The sequence below is a fragment of the Micromys minutus genome (assembly GCF_963924665.1).
Source record: "Micromys minutus genome assembly, chromosome: 6".
In the NCBI taxonomy this organism is placed as follows: Eukaryota; Metazoa; Chordata; class Mammalia; order Rodentia; family Muridae; genus Micromys; species Micromys minutus.
In genome coordinates this window covers 39,924,100-39,944,494 of record NC_137975.1, presented here as the reverse complement: position 1 = coordinate 39,944,494, position 20,395 = coordinate 39,924,100, and the positions used below count along the sequence as shown (strand labels likewise).

The window sequence follows — 20,395 nt, the reverse complement described above, 5'->3', positions numbered from 1 at the left end:
AGAATGTATAGGATTATTTCGATCTTGTATCTGTTGAGATCTATTTGAGTAGGTACCATGAGGTACTGAGAACGTATATTCTTTTGTTTTAGGATGAAATATTCTATAGATGTCTCTTAATTTCAATTGATTCATAACCTCTGTTAGTTTCACTGTGTGTCTGTTCAGTTCTGCATCCATGATCTGTCTGTTGATGAGAGTAGGGTGCTAAAGTTTCCCACTATTACTGTGTGTGGTGTAATATATGCTTTGAGCTTTGGTAGAGGTTTTTATGAATGTTTGTGCTCTTGTATTTGGAGCATAGATGTTCAGAATTGAGAGTTCATCTTGATAGATTTTTTTCCTTTGATGAGTAAAAAGTGTCCATCCTTGTCTTTTCTTGATGACTTATGGTTGAAAATCTATTTTATTCGATATTAAGATTGCTACTCTAGCTTGGTTCTTGGGACCATTTGCTTGGAAAGTTTTTTTCCAACCTTTTACTCTGAGGTAGTATTTGTCTTTTTTTATTGAGATGAGTTTTCTGTAATCAGCAAAATGCTGAATTCTGTTTATGTATCCAGTCTGATAGTCTTTGTCTTTTTATTGGAGAATTGAGTTCATTAATATTAAGGGATATTGAGGAATAGTGATTGTTGTTTCCTGCTATTTTTGTTGCTAGAGGTAGACTTATGTTTGTGTACTTTTCTTCTTTTGGTTTTCTTGCATGATTATATTTTTGCTTTTCTTTTGGTGTAGTTTCCCTTCTTCTGTCTGATTTTTCCATATGTTATCCTCTTAGGGCTTGATTTTTAGACAGAAATTGTGTAAAATTGTTTTTGTCCTGGAATATCTTGTTTTCTTCATCTATGGTAATTGAGAATTTTTCTGGATATAGTAACCTGGGCTGGCATTTGCGTTTTCTTAGGGTCTTTATGATGTCTGTCAAGGATTTTCTAGCTTTCATAGTCTCTGTTTAGAAGTCTGGTGTAATTCTGATCACTTTGCCTTTATATTTTATTTGTCCTTTTTTCCTTACTACTCTTAGTATTCTTTGTTTTGAACATTTGGTATTGTGACTATTATGTGTTGGGAGAATTTCTTCTCTAGTCCAATCTTTTTGGAGTTCTGTATGATTCTTATATGTTCATGGTCATCTTCTTCAGGTTATAGAAGTTTTCTTCTGTAATTTTGTTGAAGATATTTTCTGTGCCTTTTAGTTGATATTCTTCACCCTCTTCTTTTTTTATTGAACAACTTTATTTTAAAAAACAAAGATAAATGTACAAATTTTAAGCATTTTTGCAAAAAAGTGTACAAATATATTTTTGTCAGTGCTTGGCTTTTTTTTAAGGTTTGATAGTGTGCATTAAAATCTTTTTTAAAAATTATTATTGTTTATTATTATAAGATAATTTATATGAAAACTTAAGACAATATCAAGCTATAGACTTAGTGTAGCTTCACCCTTTCTTCCAGCCTCATATCTTTTTTTTAACTTTATTTAAAAAAACAAAGATAAAAGAAAAAAATTTAAACAGTTTTTGCATAAATGTATACAAATACAATTGTGTCAGTGCTTGGCTTTTTTCTTTCTTTTTTTTAGGTTTGATACTCTGCATTAAGGTCTTACTATTTACAATGAGCAAAAAGTACATGTAAAACAGGGTGTAACCCGGAATTAGTCAATGTGTTCTTTGTGTGTAAGGATTGAGCATGATGGTTTTTGTTTTGTTTTGTTTTGTTTTTTTCTTGAACTTCACACAGTCTGTGAGTTGTTTCTGGGGCAGCCTGAGCCTCTGGGGTTAGCATCCAACTATCAGTGACTGCATATTATGTCTGTTCTTTTGTGACAGGGTTGCCTCACTCAGGATGATATTCTCTAGATGCAGCCATTTTCTTAAGAACTTGGTTAAGTCATTGTTTCTGATAGCTGAGTAGTACTCCATTGTGTACATGTACCACAATTTTTGTATCCACTCATCTAATGAAGGACATCTGGGTTCCTTCCAGCTTCTGGCTATTATAAATAGAGCTGGCATGAACATTGTGGTGCATGTATCTTTGTTGTATATTAAAGTGTCTCTGGGGTATATGCCCAGAAGTGGAAGAGCTGGGTCTTCAGGTAGTACTATGTCCAATTTTCTGAGGAATCACCAGACTGATTTCCAGAGTGGTTGTATCAGTTTACAACCCCACCAACAGTGGAGAAGTGTTCCTCTTTCTCCACAACCTCGCCAGCATCTGCTGTCATCTGAGTTTTGGATCTTGTCCAATCTGACTGGTGTGAGGTGGAATCTCAGGGTTGTTTTGATTTGCATTTTCCTGATGGCTAAGGATGTCAAGCACTTCCTTAGATGTTTCTCAGCCATTTGTTATTCCTCAGTTGAGAACGTTTTGTTTAGCTCTATACCCCATTTTTTAATAGGGTTGTTTGATTCTCTGGTGTCTAGCTTTTTGAGTTCCTTGTACACCTTGGATATTAGGCCTCTATCTGATGTGGAGTTGGTAAATATCTTTTCCCATTCTGTTGGCTGCCATTTTATTTTCTTGATAATGTCCTTAGCCTTACAAAAACTTTACAATCTCATTAAGTCCCATTTGTTAATCTTTGACCTTAGAGCTTGAGCCATTGGTGTTTTGGTCAGAAAATTTTCTCCTGTGCCTATGTGTTCTAAGGTTTTCCCTACTTTCTCATCTAATAGTTTCAGTGTATCTGGTTTAATGTGCAGATCTTTGATCCACTTACACTTGAGCTTTGTACAAGAAAATAAGAAAGGGTCTATTTTTATTCTTTTGCATGCTGAGTGCCAGTTGGACCAGCACCATTTGTTGAATAGGCTGTCCTTTTTCCATTGAATGTTTACGGCTCCTTTGTCAAAAATCAGGTGACCATATGTGTGAGGGCTCATTTCTGGATCTTCTATTCTATTCCATTTATCCACGTGCCTATTTCGGTACCAGTACCAGTGTGCATTAAAATCTTACTAGTTACAATGAGCATAAAGTACATGTAAAAGAGGATGTAACCCGGAATTAGTCAAAGCTTTCTTGGTGTGTAAGGATTAAGCATAATGTTTTTTTCTTTTCTTTTTTTCCTCTTTTTCTTTTCTTGAACTTCACACAGTCTGTGAGTTGTTTCTGGGGTTAGTATGCAATTATCAGTGACTGCATATTATGTCTGTTTTTTTGTGACTGGGTTATCTCACTCAGGATGATATTCTCTAGACACATCCATTTTCTTAAGAATTTCATAAAGTCATTGTTTCTGATAGCTGAGTAGTACTCTGTTGTGTAAATGTACCACAATTTTTGTATCTATTCATCTACTGAAGGACATCTGGGCTCTTTTCAGCTTTTGGCTATTATAAATAGAGCTGCTATAAATATTGTGTTGCACGTGTCTTTGTTGTTTGTTGAAGTTTCTCTGGGGTATATGCCCAGAAGTGGAATAGCTGGGTCTTCAGGTAGTACTATGTCCAATTTTCTGAGGAATCACCAGACTGATTTCCAGAGTGGTTGTATCAGTTTTCAACCCCACCAGCAGTGGCGAAGTGTTCTTCTTTCTCCACAATCTTGCCAGCATCTGCTGTCATCTGAGTTTTGGATCTTGGTCAATCTGACTGTCTTCACTCTCTTCTTCACCTATTATTCTTAGGTTTGATCTTCTCATTCTGTCCTGGATCTCCTAGGTATTTTGAGTTAGTATCTTTTTGGATTTTGAATTTTCTCTGACTTTTGTGTCAATATTTTCTACATTGTTTTCTGCCCCTGAGATCCTCTCCTCCATCTCTAGTATTCTGTTGTTGATGCTTGTGTTTATGACTCCTGATTTCTTTCCTAGGCTTTCTCTCTCCTGTGTTGTCTTTTTTTGTGATTTCTTTATTGTTTCTATTTCCGTTTCTTTTCCTTTACCTGTTTGGTTGAGTTTATCGGTAGCTCTTTGAGTGATTTTTGTGTTTCCTCTTTAAGGGTTTTTATTTGTTTATGTCTGTTATCTTGGTTCTCTTGTAATAGTTTGAGGAAGTTATTCATGTGCTTCTAGGACATCTCTATCATCATCATGAAGTATGATTTTTAAGTCTTTATCTTGTTTTTCTGGTGTGTAGGGAAATCTACTACTTGTCGTGAGAGAGCTGGGTTCTGATATTGCCAGGTTGTCCTAGTTTCCATTTCTTAGGTTCTTGCACTTTCCTCTTGCCATCTTCTTGTCTGTAATTATAGATGGTCTTATTGCCTCTTACTGGAGCTTGTCTCTACTGTGTGTCTGACGGCTTGTGGTCTCATGAAGAAGATTGTTCCTGGGTGTTTTGCTCTTTGTGGGCAGGCAGTGAGTTCTGATGGCAGTGACTAGGTTCTGTCTCAGTGGGTTCAGGTGGGAAAGCACCTGTGAGGTTGTTCTGGGATTTCAGCCATATGCTGGCAGGTCCTGAGTCCTGGTGGTGGTCACCAGGCCCTCTCTCTTGGCTGGAAAACCCTTCAGTCCTTTCTCTAGCTCCTTCATTGGGGTCATCATGTCCAGTCTGATGCTTAGCTGCAAGTATCCTCCTCAGTATCAGTATGGTTCTGGCAGAGCCTCTGAGGAGGCATTCATATCATGTTCCTGCCAGCACACTACCTGGAATTAGCAATAGTGCTTGGGTTAGTGGCTTCATATGGCTGTATCCCCTGGTGAGGCAGTTTCTAGAGAATCTTTTATCCAATCCCTGCTCCTCTATTTGTCCCTTTATTTCCTCCCTTGAAAGTTTAGTTCTTCTTTCTAAGAAGGACTGAGGCATCTGCCTTCTGGCCTTCTTTCTATTTGAGCCTCATAAGTTGTATAAATTGATTCTTGAGTATTTAAGCTCTTTGGGTTAGTATCCACTTATAAGTGAGTACATACCATGAGTATTCCTTTGTTAGCTCACTCAGGATGATAGCTTCAAGTTTCATCTATTTGCCTAGGGTTTTATGAAATTATTGTTTTTATAGCTGAGTAGTACTCCATTGTGTATATGTACTACAATTTTTGTATCCATTCCTCTGTTGAAGGACATCTGGGTTCTTTCCAGCTTTTGACTATTATATATAAGCCTGCTATGAACATGGTGAAGCATGTGTCCTTGGTAGATGTTGGAGTTTGTTTTGGGTATATGATCAGTAGTGGTATAGCTGGGTCCTCAGTTAGTACTATGTCCAATTTTCTAAGAAACCTTCAGATTGATTTTCAGAGTGGTTGTACAAGTTTACAATCCCACCAACAATGAAGGAGTGTTCTTTTTCCTCCACATCTTCACCAGCATCTGCTGTCACCTGAGTTTTTGATGTTAGTTATTCTGACTGGTGTGAGGTGTAATCTTAGGGTGGTTTTGATTTGTATTTCCCTGATGACTAGGGATGTTGAAAATTTCATCTTATTTTTTTCAGTTAAATATTTTACTTCTTTTTTATTTTTTTAAATTAAAAATCTTATTAGATATTCTTTGTATTTATATTTGAAATATTTTTTCCTTTACCCACCATGTTCTCATCTCCCCTCCTTCTCTACTTGTCTTCACAAGGTACACTAGCTCTCAATCACTCTTTTCACCTCAGTTCCTTGTCATTCCTCTTTTGGAAAAACATGTCCTCCCTGGACCAAAGGAATCTTCTCACATTGATGCCAGACAATGCTATTCTTTGCTTCATATGCAACTGGAGCCATTGACTTCTCAATGCATACTCAATGGTTTGTGTTCTAGTCCATGTGAGTTGTGGAGGATTTGGTTGGTTGACAATGTTGTTTTTCTTATGAGGCCTCACCACCTTCAGCTCTTTCATCCTCTACCCCCAGCACTTTCACTGCAGTCCCTATACTCAGTCTGATGGTTGGCTGCAAGCATGTTTAGCTGCATGACTTTGGCAAAGCCTCTGAAGAGGCACCCCTATATTGTTACTTATCAAGCATCTCCAAGCAATAGCTATTCTGCTTGAGCCTGCTGGCTGCACATGGGGTGGATCCTCAAGTAAGTCAGTCCCTGAATCATCCCCTCTTAATTGCTGCTCTTCCACTTGATCTTGTACCTCCTCATGTGAGTGTTTTGTTCTCCTTTCTAAAGAAAAACTGAGGATTCCCCATTTTGGCCTCCTTTCTTTTTGAGCTTCATAAGGTCTGTGATTTGTTTTTTGGGTATCAGAGCTTTCTGAGGCTAGTATCGAATTATCAGTGACTGCATATCATGTGTGTTCTTTTGTGACTGGGTTACTTCACTCAAAATCATAGTTTCTAGCTTCATCCATTTGCCTAGCAATTTTGTAAAGTTGTTGTTTCTAATAGCTGAGTAGTACCCTTTGTGTAAATGTACCACACTTTCTGTATCCATTCCTCTGTTGAAGGACATCTGGATTCTTTCCATCTTCTCACTATTATAAATAAGCCTGCTATGAATATGGTGGAGCATGTTTTCTTATTATATGTTGGAGCATCTTTGAGGTATATGCCCAGGAGTGGAATAGCTGGTCTTCAGATAGTACAATGTTCAATTTTCTGAGGAACCACCAGACTGATTTCCAGAATGGTTGTACCAGCTTACAACCCAACCAACAGTGGAGAAGTGTTCCTCTTTCTTCATATCCTCACCAGCATCAGCTGTCATATGAGTTTTTGATCTTAGTCATTCTGACTGATGTGAAGTGGAATCTCAGAGTTGTTTTGATTTGCATTTCTCTGATGACTGGGGATGTTGAGCATTTCTTTAGGTGCTTCTTGGCTATTCAGTATTCCTCAGATGAGAATCTTTTGTTTAACTCTGTACCCCATTTCTTAATAGGAGTGTTTGATTCTCTGGAGTCTAATTACTTGAGTTCTTTGTATATATGGGATACTAGCTTTCTGTCAGATATTGGATCCTTTCCCAGTTTGTTGGTTGGTGGTTTGCCTTTTGGACAGTGTCCTTTGCCTTACAGAAGCTTTGGAATTTCATGAGGTCCCATTTGTTGAATCTGGATGTTAGAGCATTGACCATTGGTGCTCTGTTCAGAAACTTTCCCCCTGTGCCTATGTGTTTTAAGCATTTTCCCCAGTTTCGTTTTTAATAGTTTCAGTGTACTTGGTTTTATGTGGAGGTCTTTGATCTACTTGGACTTGATCTTTGTACTAGGAGATCAGAAAGAATCAATTAGCATTCTTCGGCATGCTGACTGCCAGCTGAACCAACCCCATTTGTTGAAGAGGTTGTCCTTTTTCCATTGAATATTTTTAGCTTCTTTGTAAAAGATCAAGTTACCAAATGTATGAGGGTTCATTTCTGGGTCTTCAATTCTGTTTCATTGAGCTACCTGCCTACCTTTGTACTAATACCATGCAGTTTTTATTACAATTGCTTCGTAATATAGCTTGATTAAGGGATGGTGATTCCCGCTGAAATTTTCTTGTTGAGAATACATTTCGCTTTTCTAGTCATTTGTTATTCCAGATGAATTTGAAAATTTCTCTTTCTAACTCTATAAAGAATCGAGTTGGGATTTTGATAGGGATTGCATCGAATCTGTAGAAATATTGCCTTAGACAAGATATACATTTTTACTATATTGATCCTTCCAATCCATGTGCATTAGAGCTCTTTCCACCTTCTGAGGTCTTCTTGAATTTCCGTTTCCAGAGACTTGAAGTTCATCTCATACAGATCTTTCACTTACTTGGTTAGGGTCACACCAATGTATTATATATTATTTGTGACTATTGTGAAGGGTATTCTCTAGTTTTTTTTTCTTCAACCTGTTTATCTATTGAGAAGAGGAAGGCTACAAATTTGTTTGAGTTAATTTTATATCCAGCAAATTTACTGAAGTTTTTATGAGTTGTAGAAGTTTTCTGGTGGAATTTTTGGGGTCACTTAAGTATACTGACATATCATCTGCAAATAGTGATATTTTGACTTCTTTCTTTCCAATTTATATCCCTTTGACCATTTTTATTGTCTAATTGTTCCGGCCAGGACTTCCAGTACTATACTGTATAGGTAGGGAGATAGTAGGCAGCCTTATCTAGTCCCTGATTTTAGTGGGATTGTGTCAAGTTTCTCACCATTTAGTTTGATGTTGACTACTGGTTTGCTGTATATTGCTTTTACTATGTTTAAGTATGAGCCTTGATATGCTGATCCTTTCAAGACTTTTAACATAAAGAGTTGGTGAATTCTTCTTGATAGGTAGATTTTTCTTTGATGAGTAAAAAGTGTCCTCCCTTATCTTTTTTGATGACTTTTGGTTGAAAATCTATTTTATTCAATATGAGGATGGCTACTCTAGCGTGTTTCTTGAGACCATTTCCTTGGAAAGATTTTTCTCAACCTTTTACTCTGTGGTGTTACCAGTCTTTGTTGCTGAGATGAGTTTTCTGTATGCAGCAAAATGCTGGGTCCTATTGAAGCATCCAGTCTGATAGTCTATGTTATTTTTTTTAATTGGGGAATTGAGTCTATTGATGATAAGAGATATTAAAAGATAGCGATTGCCATTTCCTGCTATTTTTGTTGTTAGAGGTTGAATTATGTTTCTGTGTTTTTCCTCTTTTGATTTTGTTGCAAGAAGGTTGATTTCTTGATATTTCTAGGGTAAAGTTTTTCTGTTTGTGGTGGATTTTTCTTTCTACTATCCTTTGTAGTGCTGAATTTGTGGACACACATTATGTAAATTTGCTTTTGTCCTGGAATATTTTGGTTTCTCCATTGTGTTAATTGAGAGTTTTCCTGGATATAACCTGGGCTGGAATTTTTGTTCTTCTAGGGTCTGTTTGACGTCTGTCCAGGATCTTCTAGCTTTCATAGTCTATGTTGAAAAACCTGGTGGAATTTTTATTGGTCTGCCTTTGTATGTTACCAGTCCTGTTTCTGTTACTGCTTTTAGTATTATTTCTTTGTTTTGAATGTTTGGTGTTTTGAGTATTATGTGTCAAGAAGAATTTCTTTTCTGGTTCAGTCTAATTGGGGTTCTGTAGGCTTCTTGTATGTTCATGGTCATCTGGTTCTTAAGGGTAGGGAAATTGTCTTCTATAATTTTGCTGAAGAATAAATATAAAATAATGAAAAGCTGTTTTGAATTTGCTCATTAGATTTTTAACCTTCAAAAGAAAGAAGTAATTTAAACCCGAGACACACCAATGATATATAAGGCTTTATCCTAGAATAAGGGAAAGGAAAAAAAAACTTATGTTGTAGATAAGCTGAATGGAAAATCAGAGGTATTAATGGAAAATGGTAAAGTGGATTCACAAAGTTAGGAAAATGTATATATAGTAACAAGAGTTTAACTATGAGCCTCGCAAAATTGTGTGCATTTGCATGTTGAAAAATTTTGGATAGGATGGTCATTTACTGCTGGGTAAACACTGAATGATTGTTTAAGTCCATATATGAATACCAGTAATTTGAAAATCCAATTGGTATAACCTATTACAACTTTATTCTCTCTTAGAAAGTATATACAATATACAGGATTGTATATATTACTCATTGGCCATTGCCCTACTCATATTTCTAGTACATTTTGAATTTTATCTGTAAGATTAGTTAGTGATCATGTAACTTTAAAAAAGTTAACTATTGCTATAGCTTCTTTTCTTTCTTTCTTTTATTTTTTACAAAGAAAAAGAAAATTTATTATCGCCAAGCATAATTAGGAGGGGGAGGGGGAGAGAGGGGCAGAGAGGGAGAGAGGGAGATGAGGAGAGAGAATACAAACATCAGGCACCCAGGTGGACTTCTGGGTAGGTTTAAAACCTTCAAGTTTGACAGCATAATAGCTCATAAACCTTATACAGATACAGGTAGGGTTTCTTTTTACTTGACAATTTTTGCAAACAGTTCTTACAATATGAACTTCAGTTATAGTCTTACCACCTGTCGAGGTAAAAAAACACCAAGCAAAATTTCTCTAGTATAAAAGGGTATTCAAAAGTTTGTCTTTGAGCTTTCCTATACATTTTATCTAATGCATTAACATAAAACCTTAAAAAGACATCCTGTTTTTTTCTTTACTTTGAAAATCATTACAATTGATTAGAGATCACAGTAGCTTTATGAATCATGAAAATACATGTGCAGTCAAAATTCCAGAAACTTTTATAACACATTTTAAGATGATAGTACACATGATAACACGTCCGCATTTATTCACACATTGACTTTGATTTAACCTTTGGGGTTGATGAATACTAATCTTAAACCTCAAAATTTAGCTTTTGATAACTAGATGTGTATAAATCACAAAAAAGAATTTGCAAAGTCTTTTTTTTCTCCAATAGTCTTTTAGTTCGAATCAAGGATATCCTGTGGACGTATTTTTCCTCATTCTTTCATTAGATTCTTGTACCAGGCAGTCACAATGTACTCTTTCAAAACATTTTCAAAAGCTCAACACAAGAAAGTTCTCCAACGTAAGGAAAATCATCTCGATTAACAGTTTGAACCTGAGGTTTTTGCTGAGCCTCTGTGAGACCAAACAAGGAGTAATTTGCTCTTTTCTCCTCGCGATCCTCAGGTTTAACACTTCTTCCTTTCCACAACGCACGGTCATTCACTGTCCTGTCTTCTATTCCGAGAAACAAAAACCAACTGTTTATATTTTTTTGCACAGAACTATTTGGAATGAACCCCAAAACAGCAGAGTGTTGAATCTCTCCCTCTCAGGTAGTTTCCTCCTCTTTAGTCAGCCTTTAGTCTCCATCAATGATCTCACCACAACCGAGCTCTTCGGTCAGTCGATTGACAACCATCAGCGAAAACAGCTCTTCCATAAAAGGTAGCTGGTCAAAAGGGCTCTTCTTGCTCTGCCTGAAACCCGCCATCCAGGGCATCATCCGCTCGTTCTCAGGAACACCTTGTTGGCTTTCTCCAGCGTGGCGGACGCCCTGTGCATCACGCCACTCCAGCCCTCCTCTTCAGGGAAGTCTTAGTCGTCCTCCCAATCATCAAACTCCAGGTCCCCGCCAGCCTCGGGGAAGAGGCCGTGCTGGGCGCGGGCGGCGGATGGCCCGGTCTCCTCCTCCATGGGGCCCTCCTCCGGGGCCTGCCCGCGGACCCCGTCGCCTACCTCCTTATCTCCATTTACAGCTGGTTGATTTCCTCGTACAGCTCACAAAGCTCGGCCATCTCCGCTTCTTTTCTGTTACTGTGATCAAATTTCTCGACAAAGCAACATACTGTAGGAAAGGAAATTGTCTTACAGTTCTAGGTTATAGTTCCTCATAGTGGGGAAATCAGAGACAGGATCTGGTTACACCGAATCCACTCAAGAACTGGAACCTACTTTCTTTTTTTATTGGTTATTTTATTTATTTCCTTTCCTTTCTTTCTTTCTTTCTTTCTTTCTTTCTTTCTTTCTTTCTTTCTTTTTTTTTTTTTTTTGAGAGGAATGCTCTTTATTCTCATTCCTTATCAAAGGACCAAGGGAATCTACAAATTATACAAAGTGCCCCCTACCCAGAAGAAGACCAGACCAGCTCGGCTTTCCCTCCCCTCAGAAAGAACCAGGAGACACAGCGACAGTGCCCCACCCTAACTCTGGAACACACCTTTTGTGATATTTTGAGAAAGGTTCTTGGCATTATGTAGACCAGCTTGGCCTTGAAATTTACAGCAATCCTCCTGCCCCAGCACCCTAATTTCTAGGATTACAAGCCTGCATAACAGCTCCTAGCATTAAACCTACCTTTTAGAAATAAACTGTTTGGGCTGAAAAGATGGCTCATCCACTTAAAGCTGACAACCAAAAAGTCATGACAACTGGGTGACAGTCTCTCCCTTCCAAAATCCAGCTAAAGCCTGAGGAAGGGCCAATAACAGAGGGCTGTTCTCAGTTCTCCAGGCAGAAGTTTCAGAGGCTCTGGGCCTCAGATCGCTGCTGACTTCCTGCTCCTCTCTGTTGACCTATAGAAAGAAATTAACTCCAAAAGGTGACAAGAAACTGACATCACAAAGTATGATGCTCTTACCAGGCGCTGTCAGTCCCCAGTGACAGCACTAGGCTGCAATGCCAGCAGGGTGCCACGTGCTCAGACTCAGGAGCCCGCAGGTCCCTGACAGCTGCTAGGACAAACGCAGGGTGACGTCTTCTTGTTCTAGGAAAACAATCCCGATGTGCCTTCATGGAGAGGGTAGTGACGCGGTGGCTTGCTCACCCAGGCTCAGCCTCACTGGGGACCAAGGCACTCCACAACTCCACTGCCCTTCATGCCATCGAAGAAGAAGTTGTGAGGAGGGTCCCTTTGAGACAGGGCCTTCACAACTTCCTGTGCCAAGATCCCTCCAACCACAGCACATACTGGGGCCATCTCAGAGAAGCAGAACCTGACAAAGTCATCGGGAAGCAGGTCAGGACTAACGCCCAGTGAGCACATCATTCCGTATCGGCAGCAGTAGCTCCAAATTCTCATTGTAGCTATCAGAAGTAAGGTCTCTCCCTTTATATGTGCGGAATTTCAGCAGCACTTGCAGCAGAAAGTAGCCTGGGGCAGTATGCTTCAGGGCAGCCTTGGCTTTCTCTCCACTCCAGTCCACTTCCAGCGCTTCTTTTACAGGGCAGAAAAGCACTTTCTTTTTGACCATGGTTGTCTCAGATGAGTCAAGCTTCGCTCTCTTGGCATCAGGTCCGTCTTCCACTCCTTGGCCAACTTTGGCAACTTTGGTTTTCTCTTCTACAAATTCATGCTCTCCAAGATTTGCAAAGGTGTACCCATGGTACCCAAAGACATCGCCTGTGAAGAACTTGATGCTGTTTCTGTGACAGATCTGGTCGACTTTAATGATGACATCTCTGGAGCAGCAAGTCAGGCACACCGCATCAAACTTTGTGAAGAAGGACTCTGGCTTCTTCTCTATATGCTCGGTGTTCACCTTTACATCCACCACGGGGTTGAGGTTCTGGGCTCGTTCCAAAGAGGCCTCGGCCCTATTTGGGCCCACAGACCCAGTTCAAATCAAGAACTGAGCTCCAGGGTCTTCTGGAGAAACCTGCTCGTGGTCCATCATGGTGAGCTCTTTCACTCCTGCCAGGATAAGATTCTTAGCAATTTCAGCCCCAAGTCCTCTCATGCCGACAATCAGCACCCGGGAAGCTCGAAGCCGCTCTGGGTCTCCAGTCCCCACAGGCGGATCTGTCCGTCATACTGCGCCGCCTCCTCCTGATGCCGACGCTGCCACTGGCCTCCTCCTTCTCCACCATGGCGCCGGCTTTCAGCTGTCCCGCTCTGCTCTCGCTAACCACCAGCAGAGAGCCCCATTTATTTACTTTTCAAATGTCGTCCTCCTTTTTGATTTCCCCTCCACAAACTCCATATCCCATGGGGAGCTTTCCTACTACCCAACCTACTCTCACCTCACCAGTATACCGTCACCCTATGCTGCTACATTGAGCTCTTACATTTTCAAAGGCTTCTCCTCTCTTTGATGGCAGATAAGGCAATCTTCTTCTACACGTGCAACTGGAATCAGGAGCCCTTCTATGGGTAAGAGACAAAGAATGGAGCAGATACTGAAGGAAAGGCCATCCCGAGAAGGACCCATCTAGGATCCATGCCATCTACAGACTCCAAACCCAGACATCATTACTGGTGTCAAGAAGGGCTTGCTGACAGGAGCCTGGTAAAAACATTCCCATGCCTCTGCCAGAGTCTTACCAATACAGATGTGGAAGGAAGCTCGAAGCCAACCACCAGACTGAATGTGGGGACCCCAATGGAGGAGTGAAGGGAAGAACTGAAGGAGCTGATGGGGTTTGCAACCCCATAGGAAGAACAATGATATCAACAAACCAGACATCTCGGAGCTCCTAGGAACGAAACCACCAACCAAAAGAGCATCTTGTTTGTTCAGTGTTAGTCTCATTACTCATCCCATGGGACACTGGTACCCATAATGTGTATTTCTACTACAATTAAGAAGAAAATACCACACAGACATCTCCAATAGCAAACCTGATGAGAATCCCACAGTTAAGGCTCTGGTTACAGGTGATTTGTGGCAAGTTGTCATTTAAAACAACTCAACAAAGCTTCCTGGATGTTGAAATATATGTTTCATGAATTTATTGTAACTATATAAATGAAAAACTTCACATAACTGTGTGTCTTGATGTGTGAAGATAATTAAAGAGAAATTTAAAGATCAGCTAACATCATTCATCCAGAACATACATAGGTGCAAACACACACACCACACAGAGACACGTGTGAACCTACACCCCCCCCCACACACTACATACATGCAAACATACTCAGACACTGCATGCATACACAGACATACAAACACATGCACACACAAAGAGATAAAGACTCACACACTCACACGTCCACAATATACCCAGGTATACACACTTACACATATATGCACACACAGATATTTACATACACTATCATTCTCGAATGCACACAGACAAATATATAGGCACAAACCCACACACTCACACACATGTATTTCCCCCATGTGAACACACATACACACCACACACAGGCACACACATTAACACACACCTCACACATGCACATACAATTGGACATACACATACACACAGACACACACGAATACATATACTCATTTACACTCATACATACAATGGAAAAGGTACACACACACTGACATATATACCCTCATATACATGTAAAAACTCACAGAGACACACACAACACAAAAATGATTTAAGTTCAAAGAGTCAAACTAGAGTAGAACCAAATGCTAACATAAAGAAAGGTTTCGCATTAAAATTCATGTGCTATTTTGTTAATGTCATTTCCTCATGTTTGGGAAGAGAATGATTACAGAAAGTATGTTAATTTATACCTCATATAGCTGCTGATAAAACAGTTGTAAGTACAGTCTTACCTATTGCTGGATTTATGAATTGTGAGTGATAATTAATAAAATTGTTAATTAAATTTATTAAAATGCTCACAATTTTAAATATAAATCATTTGAAATGTCAAACTTTACCTGTTCTTTTACTTAGTAGTTTACTGCATTCACTTTGATTCTTTTGTATGTAGCACACTTAGTTGATGACCTGTAAATGACTCCCTAAAGTGTGCAGATTTTCCTGTATTGAGTAGGAAGTTTAGAGAAATGGCACTCAAATCTAATTGAAACTTTGCCTTTTCCTCTCAGGTAACAACATTTCTGAAATTAGGAGATTGTAAAAAGTAGCTATTTAAAAAATTATACTACTATAAGAAATTACTATCAATTAATTGAGAATATTAATTAATTGAAAATTTTCATTTCTAAACATTTTGTAAATCTAAATAAATAAAATTATTCATACTTTTTTATTTGAATACTGTTTTTCTTTACCTAAAGATTTAGAAAGATAGAGTTATTTTTCATATATAATATACTATCATTATGGGGAACAGCGGAGATCTAGGGACATAGGCCTGGCAAGACTGCACTGTGAGTAGGTGGGGCTCATAGAAGGCTAGGCCTAGCCCACAGTAGGTGAGTCCCTCTGGTTGGTCCATGAGGAGCAGGAACTCTGCCGTAGGGACTTGGTGTTCACCTGGAAGGCCCTTGCGTGTGGACAAATGCTCAAGCCATTTGCCACTCAGAACAGAGGAGATCCAGGGACACAGATCTGGTAAGACTGCACCGTGAGTGGCCAGGACGCGGAGAGGTATGGGTTGAACGTGTGGAAAGCATGCACCTCCCCATTGGTTCAGGGGAGCAGGAACCCTGGAATAGGGACTTGGAATCTGCCTGAAAAGCCATTGCATGCTGACCAAATGCTCAGGCCATTTGCCACCAGGAACAGCAGAGATCCAGGAACATAGGCCTGGAGAGACTTTGCTGTGAGTAGCTGGGGCACAGAGAGGGCTAGGCCTAGCCCACGGTAGGCTCAGCCCTCCAGTTGGTCCAGGAAAGCCTTAGGGACTCCATGTTCGCCCAGAAGGCCCTTGCATGAGGACCAAACACTCAAGCCATTTGCTCCCTAAAACAGCGGAGATCCAGGGACTCAGGCCAGGACCATGGGAGAGATGGGAACCAATCACTGACAACAAGACCACATATAATCACAGACAATACGATGGCAAGAGGAAAGCAAAAGAACTTACGTAATGGAAACCAAAACAACCTGGCAACATTAGAACCCAAATATCCCATCACAGCAAGCAGTGGATTGCCAAACACTCCTGAAAAAGAAGACTCAGACCTGAAATCACACCTCAAGATGATGATGGAGATCTCTGAGAAGAGTATGAATAACACATTTAAACAAGAACAGGAGACAAACCATAAACAAATAGAAGCTTTTAAAGAGGAAACATAAAAAACACTCAAAGAAATCAAAGAACAACAGGTAAAGAGAACCAAATAGATGAAGGAATTGAAGAAGGAATTGAAAATGAAAATGGAAACAATAAAGAAAACACTAAAAGAGACAACCCTGGAGATGGAAAACTGAAAAAAAGAAATCAGGAGTCACAGATGCAAGCATCTCCAACAGACTACAAGAGATGGAAGAGAGAATCTAAGGGGCCGAAGACAACATTGAAAACATAGACAAAACAGTCAGAGAAGATGCAAAAGCCAAAAAGCTCCTAACCCAAAATGTCCAGGAGATCCAGAACACAATGAGAAGACCAAACTTAAGGTTAATAGGAATAGAAGAGGGCAAAGAATACCAACTAATAGGCACAGTAAATATCTTCAAAAAAATCGTAGAAGAAAACTTCCCTACCCTTAAGAATGAGATGACCATGAGCATAAAACAAGCCTACAGAACTCCAAATAGGTTGGACCAGAAAAGAAACTCCTCCAAACACATAATAGTCAAAACACCAAGTGCCCAAAGCAAAGAAAGAATACTAAAAGCAGTAAGGGAAAAAGGTCAGGTAACATATAAAGGCAGACCAATCAGAATCACACCCGACTTCTCAACAGAGATTATGAAAGCTAGAAAAGCCTGGACAGACATCATGCAGACACTAAGAGAAGAAAAGTGTCAGCCCAAGCTGCTATACCTAGCAAAGATGGAGAGACAAAGATATTCCAAAACAAAACTAAATTTACAAAATAACTGACCACAAACCCAGCACTACAAGAAATTATAGGTGGAAAACCCAATAAAAGGAAGGAAACCACATCCTAGTAAAAATAAGAAAATAGCTAATCAAGAAAACCAAAAGAAGAAAGACACATAGGCACAATTCTACATCTAAAAGCAAAAATAGCAGAAAACAGCAACCACTATTCTTTAATATCTGTTAACATAAATGGACTCAATTCCCCAATAAAAAGACATAGGCTATCAGATTGGATATATAAACATAATTCAGCATTTTGCTGCATACAGGAAACTCATCTCAGAGACAAACACAGACACTATCTCAGAGTAAAAGGTTGGGAAAAAAAATCTTCCAAGCAAACGGCCCCAAGAAACCAGGTGGAGTAGCCATTCTAATATTGAATAAAGTAGATTTTCAACCAAAAGTTATCAAAAAAGATAAGGAAGGACACTTTTTACTCATTACAGGGAAAATTTATCAGGAGGAACTCTCAAACTTTTACATATATGCTCCAAATACAAAAGTACCCATATTCATAGAAGAAACCCTATTAAAGCTCAAAAAATACATTGTACCCCACACAATAATAGTCGGAGATCTCAACACCCCACTCTCATCAATGGACACATCATGGAAGCAGAAACTGAACAAGGACACAGTGAAACTAGCAGAGGTTATGTACTAATTGGAATTAATAGACATCTACAGAACATTTAATCCTAAAACAAAAGAATACACTTTCTCAGCACCTCATGGCACCTTCTCCAAAATTGACCATATAATTGGTCATAAAATGAGCCTCAAGAGATATAAGAAGATTGAAATGCTCCCACGCATCCTATCAGATCAACATGGACTAAGGCTGGTCTTTAATAACAACAAAGACACCAAAAAGGCCATATAAACATGCAAACTGAGATTCCACCTCACACCTTTCAGAATGGCTAAGATTCAAAATTCAGATGACAGCAGATTCTGGCGAGGATGTGGAGAAAGGGGAACACTTCTCCACTGTTGGTGGGGTTGTAAACTGATACAACCACTCTGGAAATCAGTCTGGCGGTTACTCAGAAAATTGGACATATTACTACCTGAAGACCCAGTTATTCCACTTCTGGGCCTATACCCCAGAGAAGCTCCAACATACAACAAAGACACATGCACCACAATGTTCATGGAAGCTCTATTTATAATAGCCAGTAGCTGGAAAGAACCCAGATGTCCTTCAGTAGATGAATGGATACAAAAATTGTGGTATATTTACACAATGGAGTACTACTTAACTATCAGAAACCATGACTTTATGAAATTCTTAAGAAAATGGCTGCATCTAGAGAATATCATCCTGAGTGAGATAACCCAGTCACAAAAGAACAGACATAATATGCAGTCACTGATAATTGGATACTAACCTCAGAAATCTCTGAACACAGGAGAAACAGCTTACAGACTATATGAAGTTCAAGAAAAACAAAGGCTGGAAACAAAAGAAAAGAACAGAAAAGAAAAATCATTATGCTTAATCTTTACACACCAAGAATAGGTCGACTATTTCCAGGTTACATCTTGTTTTACATGTACTTTATGCTCATTGTAAGCAGTAAGATTTTAAGTGATACTATCAAACCTTTAAAAAAATCAAGTACTGACAAAAACATATTCATATACTTTTATGCAAAAATGCTTTTAGAATCTGTACATTTATCTTTGTTTTTTAAAATAAAGTTGTTCTATTAAAAAATAAAAAGAGGAATCAACTAATCATATCTCGCATTTATATGGATTTAAGAATAAAATAATTATAGAAAATATATTTGCCCCAAGTTGTGTGAGGTTATTTGATTTGTTTTTTAGTCTCCTTGTTTGTTTGTGCTAGAAACTCACTATTTAAATGAGGGCATTCTTTCTGCCTCCTCATATTGAATGCTGAGATTACAGGCATGAATGCCTATGTTCAATTTAAGACATTTTTAAAGGTCTTTAAATCTATAAAATAAACATGAAATGTTATTTTTGTCTCATCCCTAAAAAAAAAAAAAAAAAACCTTGAAGACCAAGAGTGGTGTATGCATTTCCTTTATCCTATGTGACTCTTACACTTTGAATAAATGAAAACCCATTTCTTTCTTGTGTGGGATTAGGGTTAAATTGATTGTTCCAGGGAATAACCTGATTAGAAAGAGGAATGAATTAATTGAACTATATGATACTTTAGTACTTCAATACCCTTTTCATAAATAGGAAGGACAAGGCCCAAGAACATCCCACTAAGCACAGAATCTCTGTGCTTCTACAGAGAGGAGTCAGATAAAACTTTCTTTATTGTTTTGTAATGTAAACTAGATGCATTTTGTCACAGGTTTGTATTCCTACAAGCTGAAATATGTTAAGTCCTCAAAAAATAAAGAGTGCTATTACCTAGTAAGAGGCCTTTAAAATAAAAAATTACTATTATTACATCTTCATTACCTACCATATTTCACATGTTGAATGTATTTAGATATAATGACTAGGATTCCCAGAAATCTTTATAGTACATCATGTGTGATTTAATGTAAGCACAATTGGTGGTGATTTCTACCAATTTTATGCATTATGAAATATAAAACCTGGTATCAAGTAAAGCTCAATATGTCCTGAATTATAAACCACAACCTAAAGTAAAGTGGGCAGAGTGGGAGAAGAACGGAATCATAAGTCAGGCAGAGCATGATAACAACAATAATAACCAAGCAGACTCCCCTCAAATCTCCCAGGGACTAAAACACCAACCAAAGAGTACACATGGGGGGACCCATGCGTCTATTTGCATATGTAACAGAGACTGGCATTGTGTGGCATTAATAGTTGGAGACCTCTTTGGTCCTGTGAAAGCTCATTTCCCCAGTGTAGAGGAATTCCAGGGTGTGGTGGGACTGGGTGGCATGGGAAGTATCCTCACAGAAGCAGGGGAAGGGGGATGGGAGAGGGGAGAATCAGGAAAGGGGATAACATTTGAAATGGAAATAATAAAATATCCAATAAAAATGTAAAAAAAAATTAAAGACTCTATCAGAGCCATTTCATTTGTTTTTCTGATTCTGCTTTGTCATCTTGTTTTATTGAAGCAATGGAAACCTAATTAGACATCAGTCATTCAGCTTAGTGGTAGCAACTTTGCTTCTGATCCAGGGATGGATGTGCCATGTTTCCAACTTTGGAAGCAAAATAATTTCTCTAAATTGGCTGCCCTAGCTAATGATAATTACATGAATAATTGTGTGATTTTGACCTACCTTTGTAAAATTTCTTAAAATGTCTTCATTTTCATAGAACTATTTTGCACTATGCCTGTGCACATGGCCATCCCAATGTAGTTGCCCTCCTTATAGATTGGAATTGTGACATTGATCTTCGTGACAGTGA

The 20,395-nt window shown here is 38.7% G+C and overlaps 1 protein-coding gene and 2 pseudogenes across 3 annotated transcripts in view; 1 reads left to right on the top strand and 2 right to left on the bottom strand.

Annotated features, from left to right (window-relative positions):
- Window positions 1-10,610, top strand: part of LOC308421986 (uncharacterized protein) — a gene marked incomplete at both ends in the record, with an annotated part of 98,303 nt that extends 87,693 nt beyond the window's left edge. The window contains one exon of the mRNA XM_080918481.1: window positions 10,573-10,610. Coding sequence (XP_080774607.1) covers window positions 10,573-10,610 — 38 coding nt within the window. The remainder of the gene's footprint in view (window positions 1-10,572) is intronic.
- Window positions 10,611-10,651: 41 nt separating this feature from the next.
- Window positions 10,652-11,686, bottom strand: LOC308421985 (EP300-interacting inhibitor of differentiation 1-like; annotated as a pseudogene). Its single transcript has 2 exons — window positions 11,647-11,686; window positions 10,652-11,137 (listed from the first exon to the last, which is right to left on the bottom strand). The product of its transcript is annotated as an EP300-interacting inhibitor of differentiation 1-like (transcript).
- A 441-nt stretch (window positions 11,687-12,127) lies between these two features.
- LOC308421410 (SUMO-activating enzyme subunit 1-like) lies at window positions 12,128-13,158 on the bottom strand (annotated as a pseudogene). Its single transcript has one exon. The product of its transcript is annotated as an SUMO-activating enzyme subunit 1-like (transcript).
- Between the last annotated feature and the right edge of the window lie 7,237 nt (window positions 13,159-20,395).